At 36.8% G+C, this 8,935-nt stretch overlaps 1 protein-coding gene across 1 annotated transcript in view; it reads right to left on the bottom strand.

Moving 5' to 3' along the window:
• Window positions 1–5,602: 5,602 nt before the first annotated feature.
• The window catches only part of TAFA3 (TAFA chemokine like family member 3), a 64,929-nt gene continuing 61,596 nt past the window's right edge, over window positions 5,603–8,935 (bottom strand). Inside the window, exons 5-6 of the mRNA XM_032218581.1 lie at window positions 8,742–8,903; window positions 5,603–5,680 (exon numbers count right to left, since the gene is read on the bottom strand). Of these exons, the coding sequence (XP_032074472.1) occupies window positions 5,603–5,680; window positions 8,742–8,903 (240 nt within the window). The remainder of the gene's footprint in view (window positions 5,681–8,741; window positions 8,904–8,935) is intronic.

Genomic DNA, 8,935 nt, shown 5'->3' with positions numbered 1-8,935 from the left:
AGGTCAGTCCACCTGCCCTATTTTGAACATCTTTATTGGTATCTCCACATACAGGTTTTCTGTAGTCAAGTCTTGGCATTAGCTGAACATGATAACTCTAAAATCATGCATTTCTAGACACAATAATCATTGACATACAGAAGTTGATGGTGCTAAAGATTACAATCAGTACTTGTAACATTTGCAAGAATGCAGCTGTTCTAAGTATACATATACAATATTTATAATAGCTACATATATTATTTAGATATAATCTAAATTAAGTTGACTAATAGCCATAGCCTGGTTAGAAAGTTCTCCCGATCTTTACTTCTTGGGCTTTTTAAAAAATTCTTTTGTGACAATGTAATAAGTTGCAGGCAGCAAACGCTGTGTGTGATTTAGTCCTGGAATTATTCAGAAGAAGCATCTATATAGAGCTATGGATTTACATTAACCATTTCCAGCCTATATTTAAGAGTTTGGCATTCATCAATTTTAAAACTCTAGCTTCATTTTTAAATGTTCAGTTTCTTATTAAAATAAAAGTAATATTATTGTTCCAAAATGTTTGACAATTCAAAAGGTTTTAAAAAGAAATATTAGAACATAACATACTAGGAAATGTGTATGAAAAATCCATAATGTTAAAGAAAAATTAACATTTTTAACAAATGTAAAGACTTTTAAAAATTTAAAGGTAGCAGATGTTACATGACTATTTATAAATAGCAATAGTGTAAATTCACAGGCATCTGAGGATACTTAAGTAAGCAGCAAAGTTATTCAGGGCATAAGTTGGGAAGAAAAAGTGTTAGCTATTTTTCATGCAATAAAGCAAACCTGTATTCTGACTACAGAAATTTCCATAATTTATAATAATAATAATATGCTGTTCTTTTTTATTCAGGGACCTTGGAAACTATAATTTGTCATGTATTTATTTAAAATATTTTTTAATATTAACTATTATATTAAATTAAAGAGAATTTCAAAGAAACCTTGAAATTAGAAGACAATGCAGAAACTAGTAAAATCCAAATCCAGAAAACTATTTTAAAAAATTGGATTCCAGAGCTCTAGAGTAAGCTACACTAAAGATGAACAAAAGACTCAGCCTACCCAACCCCAAGCACTGGTTTTTTTTAACTCTAATGGGAGATAGGGGACTGCTAGGAGACTTCTCAGCTACGCATCAAATGACAACTTTTAAGATGATATTGGGGCAATCAAGGTATAAGCTTTCTGGTAGCACACAGGATTGGATCCTACTAACACATGGTTGGTAGAGCTCTAGTTAAGTGATATTCCATTGGAGATTTTGAGGCAGCCAAGTCAGTTTTGCCTTCACTGCAAAGTGTCCTAACCACTCTGAAAAGGTTGCAGCTTCCAAAAGATCATGAAACCTGATGTTAAAATTGCCTCCAGGGGAAAGGCGGCAATGGCAGACCTTCAGGAAATCAATAAAAAAGTATCTTGTTTACAGAACAGTATATTCTGGACCCAACCAGATTTATAGCAGATTAAACTGAAAACTAAGAAAACACACACATCCCTCCCTCCCTCTTATGTTGGAATTAAGTAATAAAAGAGACTTGAGAAGTGGTTTCATTGGATGGCAGCACCTAAATTACCTTGGCTGATCTGGAAAATATAAACAGGGTTGGAACTAGATAGTACTCAATGTAAGTCAGGCTTGGTACTTTAAAAAGCCTCCTGGAAGAAGACAATGGAAACCAGAAGAACACATGGCTGGAATCCCAGTGGCTGAATTTTACTTGAAGGACACTTTTATCTTTGGCACATCTGATTTTACTGAGACCAATTCCAAAGGAGTATCACTCCAGAAAGGTGATATACATTTGGTGTCACTTGCTTGTATATCACATAGACAAGAACAATATTTTCTAGAAAAATCATTAAAAAGCAGGTGTTTCATATGGTAAAAGATGATCCTTACAGGGCCATCTGCAATAACAGACGCTGGCTTCAAAGCGATCAGCATGATGGGATAATTAAAGACTTGCCCCCTTGTTAATATGCATCACACTTATCTTCTGAGAGCACTATATTACAAATTTTACATGAAACATATAATCAATATATACAAATTTCATATTTCTCTCTCTCTCTCCCTCCTTCCCCCCTCTCTCTATCATCTCTCTCTCTCTCTCTCTCTCTCTATCTATCTATCTATCTATCTATCTATCTATCTATCTATCTATCATCTATCTATCTCTATCTATCTATCTATCTATCTATCTATCTATCTATCTATCTATCTATCTATCTATCTATCTATCTATCTATCTATCTTCTGGGTTAGTTTTCTTTTAATAGTCTTGCATTAGTGTATTACAGTGATTAAAAATATACATTACTTTACAACTGAGCTTCCTTAGAGCTAGTTCAACTGACAGTTCAGCATGGTTTGTTTTGTATGGTTTTGTGTATGTATGTAGGTTGTGTGTATATATCAGTGTGCTATACCTCTTTTTAATAGATTTGTTTATATTCTACAACTATTTTACTCAATACTGGCTTCGGTAGGAATTGGCAAGCTACATGTGCAAATGAGCAACACATTCTCTTCTTTCTTCAAAATATATCTTGCAGGCCAATATTTTTATCATTATTATAGTATTATCAGACCAAGTTCTTTCACATTTTCATTGTCTGAATTGTTTTGTTCATTACTCTCAAATGATCAGTACTAAAGTACATTACTTAAATCCAAAAATAAAACATTACTTTAACTAGGTTTTGTGTGTACATGCCAGCTGATTCACTAGAAATGGCAATCCCACAATTAACTCAGTTGACAACAACAAAGAAACCATTAAGTGCTGTTGTTACCTTCGGCCTTGTGGGCAGAGAAAAGAATAATAATTCTACAGAAATGAAGATTTAATACACAGCTGCTACAGATAATGCAGCATATCCATTGCTACCACATCTAATTTATGAGCTATTTAAGGAGATGCATAGTTTTAATCTGAGAATGTCTCTGCCTCCTGAAGCTCTTCTCCACTCCCACCCCTCAGCCACCTTGTTTCAGGAACAATCTATTGACCTAATTTACCTTGGAAAACTTTAAATTGCTCTGCAATAGACACTGCTTTGGTTCCGCAGTTGTGTCTGAAGCCTCCACAATGCGATAAATACTTTCAGCACAGCCACCCACAACCTTATGCCATCCCAATATATTGAAGCTGAATTTGTATCATCCCTGTCAGAATGGCCATTGGCAATTTGGCAGAAGGCTGCTTTTCTTTCTTGTTCCTACATCAATACTTTTGTCTGATGGTCTTAAGTGCATTCCCTCCCAATTAATCAGAATTCCCACAGCAACAATTTATTCGGCCACCAGTGACATATCTGCCCTTCACCAGAATGTAATTGATTACTTACACATGAGGAAATGCAGTTGAAGGCATAAAAAGCAGGCTCTTACCAATTGAAACACTTATCTCCTCTAGCTACATTTCGGCCTTAATAAAAAAAACCATACAATTTTATACATTTTAAACTTAAAATACTTTCAGTATAAAACTATGCAAAAAAAAAAGATACATGCATACCTTCGGGCTTTGCACAGCCCTGAATGTTCGCAGCTCCATTAATTTACATTAAACACTACCTTAAAGAGTAATGAAATTAACAGAAGCTTTAATACTTTAGCCAAATTCCCCAGTGGCAGTATCATCTTTTAAAAGTGTTTCAGCGAGATGGTGGATTCCCAGCACAAGAAAATTGCCTCAATTTTCCACACATTGAGCACAAGCTAAAATCTAGAAACCAGAAGAACCTAGGGGTGAAGAACTAAATTAATGGGCCTCATTGCAGCTGTAAGTCAGAAATGTAATCACTGTTTACATCTTCTTAAGTGTTTGGGAAAACTCTTGGTAATTTTGGACCAAGCAAGATTTCATGGGGTATCAGCCACCTGTGTTTGGTGTTTTACAAAAAGGCGATTTGGATAAATTCTCAAGAAATATTCATTTTCAGACATCCCTGAATTTTTCCTAGCAATGGCCAAAGTAGATCCCAAATTATTCTACCCCCAAAAAGGATATAGAATTTCAGACAAAGCTGAATCTTACTTCACTAGTTTTTTTTTTCCCTATCCACCCCCTTTGTCACCCTGCACTAAATAATTTCTGACATATAAGATTGAAAAGCATTTTTGCTCAGCCCAAGCATTTATTCACACGCAGCTGATTCTGATATTTATAGCAATAGCACTTAGACCTATATACTGCCATTGTGCTTTACACTAGAGAGGTATAGCGCTCTCTAAGCGGCTTACAGAGCCAGCATATTGCTCCAATAATCTGGATTTTTAGTTATTCTTTATTTCAGATGGAAGTGAGACTGTAGGACTAAGCAGGGACATTTCAACTCCACCCACCCGCTTATCTCTGCTCAGCTATCTTTGCCATTTTCTCTGCCACGTACAATGGTATTTCTCAGTGAGAGCAGAAGGACTGTGACTAAAGTAGTTTAGACATCTCAGCCAAGTGGTGCCACTACCAGTGCTTACTTTAGCCCCAGCACTGCTGCTACCACCGAGAAATACTGCCACAAGGTCTATTTTGCCACCAGCCACCTCAGCAGTACAAATCCCCAGTTACATTTGCTTTCCTATGTTCCACAGACTCTACTGTGTCCTGTTGAACTTCACCATATTCTTATTGCTGATGAGGCATACTCAGTTTGATGCTATTCAAGGCAGCTGCTGACAGTGTCAGGTCTTCTTCCCAAGGCTGCACAAGCTGTTCTCCAAATCACGTGCTGTTCTCTGAAGAGGGTGCCCCATTCTTATGAGGACTTAGAAAGCCTTCAAAAATATCTGAGATCTTCCAATGGGATGTATGCCATTCTCCAAATAGAGTGTCCACCTTCTCCTCAAATCTGGAAAATATGGTAGGATTATGTGGCCAGCAACAGCCTCGCAAAGGACCAGGGTGGGGATGCCTTGTCAGCAGTAGGAACAGGAAGACCTGCAATGGTGGTGTGTGTAGGGCAGCAGCAGTCTGAGTGCAGTGAGGGTGGCTGGACTGGAATGGCTGGAACAACTATTTTGTGCCATGCTGTTGGGTAGCATCTTTGTACCATTTTGCTGGGGCTTCCTGGGATGGCTGGGGTTTCCCAGGGTACTAATTTGTACTGCTCTGCTGTACAACAGCTTAGGAGAATCTTGCAGTTGTAGAGTTGACACACCAAGAACCCTTTTTGTGCTGTGCTGCTATGTTATGCTTGGGCTGGGCTTTGTATTGCATATTCTTTCCCCGTCCTTCCTGAGCTTCTGCTGAACTGCTGCACCCTCCCTTCCACAACTCATGTGTGTCCTGTACTAGGCCTCCCAGGGCCACCACCTCCAACCCACCCCATGCACATTTTATCTGGGATTGTCTTCACTTCCTACTTAATGACCTATGTTACGCTGAAGTTACGACAGTAATCAGGACTAGTCTGGATTGTTATGGCGATGTAGTCATGTAACATAATGTTTTATGACTACATTGGTTAGTAATGGAAATTCTGATCCCAATTCTGGTCATATGTACTACCTGTATTTTGAAAAAACTAAAAGGGCAGAATTACAGGTTATAATTTGAAACTAGCTTTGTTTTAAGGTTTTACAGATGTCTATATTTTCTGATTCTCGATGTAGAAGAACTTTTATGCACTTGGCCATCTACAAAGAAATTTGTCCATTATCATTTTATCATAGCTCCAATAATTTGGTTTCTATTCCTTTGCTAGCAATAAAATTAAATTTAAAAGCATGGATGCACACATACACAAGGAAATGATGGTAGAAAATCTACTGTGCCATATAAAATCTTTCCATGCTTGTGGATGACGCTTGCAACCAATTGGATTGAGTCTTGTCACAGAAAGTGGGATACTTTACTTATTCAAAATAAATGAATCAATGCAGCTTCAAACCTAGAGAAACTTGTATAATCCCTAGGCTTTTTACAATTATACAATGGTATAATTATACCAATTTACAATTATCTTTAGGCTTTTTAATACATACTATTATGCCATTGTATAAAGAGCAAAACTAGTAGAAATGTTGTGTTCTGGTTTATTCATCTGATTTCTACTTACCTTTTGTTCAGGGATTCAAGGTGGTCTCTCATTTCCTCCACCCTGTGGTTGTGGTAAATTGGATTGAGAGTGACTGGCCCAACATTAGCTATTAAGCTTCACTGACTGAGGGGTGGTTTCAACCAGGGTCTTCCCTATGCCAGTCCAACAACTTTACTATGCTATTCGCCTTCCTTTTTTCTCATCTCCATGTGCATAATGCTCACTCTTTTCACCTCACTACAGGTCTTCAAAATTTACCTCTTCCTCCCACTTTGCCCAAAGGAATCTCTTAATTAAAACAAGGTAAGCAAGCATATAGAATGTAAGTCCTTGAATTCTTTAGTCTCTTTATCAGCTTAACCCATATGGGGCATCTATGTTTTTTCTTTATGTAACCAAGTATTGTGCTTTTGTTTGCTTGTGCCTGTGCAGGCCTAATAATGGCTGATGTGGTTTGTGTATGTGTGTTTGTGTCTCATCAGGGTAATGCATGCATTGTTTCTATGTGTGGGACAACAAAACAGATGAAAACAGCCTAATCGAGGTAATGTATGTACAAGTTTTCTATGTAGTGGGAAACATGAGGAAAGCTGCATATATTCTGCCTTAGGTGATATGATAGGGAAGATGGGGGTATGCTTACAATGGAGCAATTGACAATGCTTAAAACTGAATGCTCAGCTATCTGCCCCACTGGGATGTGCTGCAAGATATTTTCTAGATTTTTTTTCCTTCTCAGCCTTTGCCTGATAATGCTTGTTTCTCAACTTGATCTTTTTCTTGCTAGCTTGTCCGGGGCATCTTGGTTCCATTCTTTTTAGTTTCCTGGTGGAAATCCAAACTTGCCTTACAAAGGTTCTGTCTAATTTTCCATTAGGTTGGGAAAAAAAATAAAAACCAAATGAATTGCCTTGCAGAGATTAAAACGAACTTTAATATTTCACAGTCTGGTATTTACACAGCATCTGAAGCAAGTAAAACATAGTCTGTTACAAAAACGTTGAGATAACAAAGTTGAGGGTTCATACAGTCACAGCATGGAGGCCAGGCCACTCCAAAACAGGACAGGGCAAGGCAAAGTTTGGGAGGTGCATCTGCTTGCCCACTACATTCTTCCTGGATACTCCAATTCATCTAAATTAGTTGGAATTAGATATTGACTTTGGATATTACTTTGCTTTTTATATACTTGCAGCCTCATTCCTATATTATATCAATAGAACATCAGGAATCAAGGTAGCCATAATAGGATACAGATATGGAACATTTTTACAGATGCTCATAAAGTGGAAGTGGATTTCAATAGTTAACAATAAAAAATAATAATGAGTTATGTTAAAGGAACATGTCTACACCCTCATAACTAATTTTCCATTTGCTATGAAATGTTATATGGATCTTAAATATAGTTTTCCACTGGGAAGCCAGATTATCAAAATATGACATTAATTTTGCCAGAGACAATATGTTCTATGTCTTTGATTTGCCCTAGCAAAAAAAAAAAAAACCAACTTCAAAACTTTGTCTTAATAAACCAAAGTCAAGTGGATGCTCCTTCAGCCCCTAATACAAATAGGAGTAAAATAACTAGGGATTTCAGCATTATTTTAATAAAGAACAGATTATTAAAAACAATAATTTGCCCCTGAGAGGGATTTGTACTCATTACAGTTGTCCTTTACAAGTATTTATTTAATACTAAGTGGTAATTAAACTAACTCAAGTCTCCAAATAAAATTTAAACTCAACCAAGCACAACACAGCAAAGTGAAAGACAATACTTCCCTTGTTCTCAGGTTTTTAATAGAATTTCCCCAACAAATTATCCTTATAATTTTAAAGTTATTAAAGACTTTAAACTATAACAAGCCCAATTAAAGTAAATGCTGAACTACGTGAAAGAATAGTCAGGGAGAATATCTTTTGTAGGAATCAAATAGAAGATATTTCTTTCATCAAAGTTTTTAAAACTTCTATCTCTACTGTAGATCTTCCCATAACCTTGGCAAAGAATCTGGTCTGCTGTCTTGATAAATATTGGAACAACTGCATGATGTTTTTTGAAAGACCAGAGTTTGGTTTCTTGGACCCAAATTTTCAAAGCCTGTTATCTGTGAAACCAACAAAACTCTGGCTGAAAAATCATTTGTAAATGTCCTAATTTTATGTTGAATCATCCATTCAAGTCTCAAATTCTTTTAGCAATCAACACAGCAAGCTTTGAGACAAAAATAAAACAGCTAAAAGGAAAGAAAGCTTCCCCCCCGCCCTTTGGGGCCATTTACAGACTCTATGTAGTAAAGAATAGTTGACTGAACAGAAAGGAAAGAAATGCTTTTCTCTCTCTCCTCACAGGTATATCCGTGAGATGGAATAAAAATTATGGAACAGAAGGGAGTTGTAACCTCATTCAAGACCCAGAATTGTAGAATTGATTGTTAAATACCTTTGAGGCTGCACTTACTTAATCAGTAGCTGATGCAATATTTTATTTTCAAAAACAAGGAAAAATTTCCAAGATATCTGCCGAGACAGGGATACCAACCCTGTTCTTTAATCCTTGGTATTCTTGCAAAAGGAGACTGCAGCACCATCCCCTAGGCAGATGTACTTGAGGAAGATTAATAAAGTGCCCATAAAAAGTAGTCATCCTATACCTCAAATGCATTATATCCTGTACCAAGGAAGTCCTCATATTTCCAACTCTGTAGAGCATACGAGAAGTATCTTGCACCTGAACAAAAGCCGTATTGTGCCATATTTGGAACGCTGGCCATATCAATGAAGATGACATCGGATAACAGTGGATCTTCCAAGATCTATCGTGTGACCTGTGAAAAGAACAGAATGT

This window comes from Thamnophis elegans, chromosome 5 (assembly GCF_009769535.1).
Source record: "Thamnophis elegans isolate rThaEle1 chromosome 5, rThaEle1.pri, whole genome shotgun sequence".
NCBI lineage: Eukaryota > Metazoa > Chordata > Lepidosauria > Squamata > Colubridae > Thamnophis > Thamnophis elegans.
This window is presented reverse-complemented; position numbering and strand designations above follow the sequence as displayed.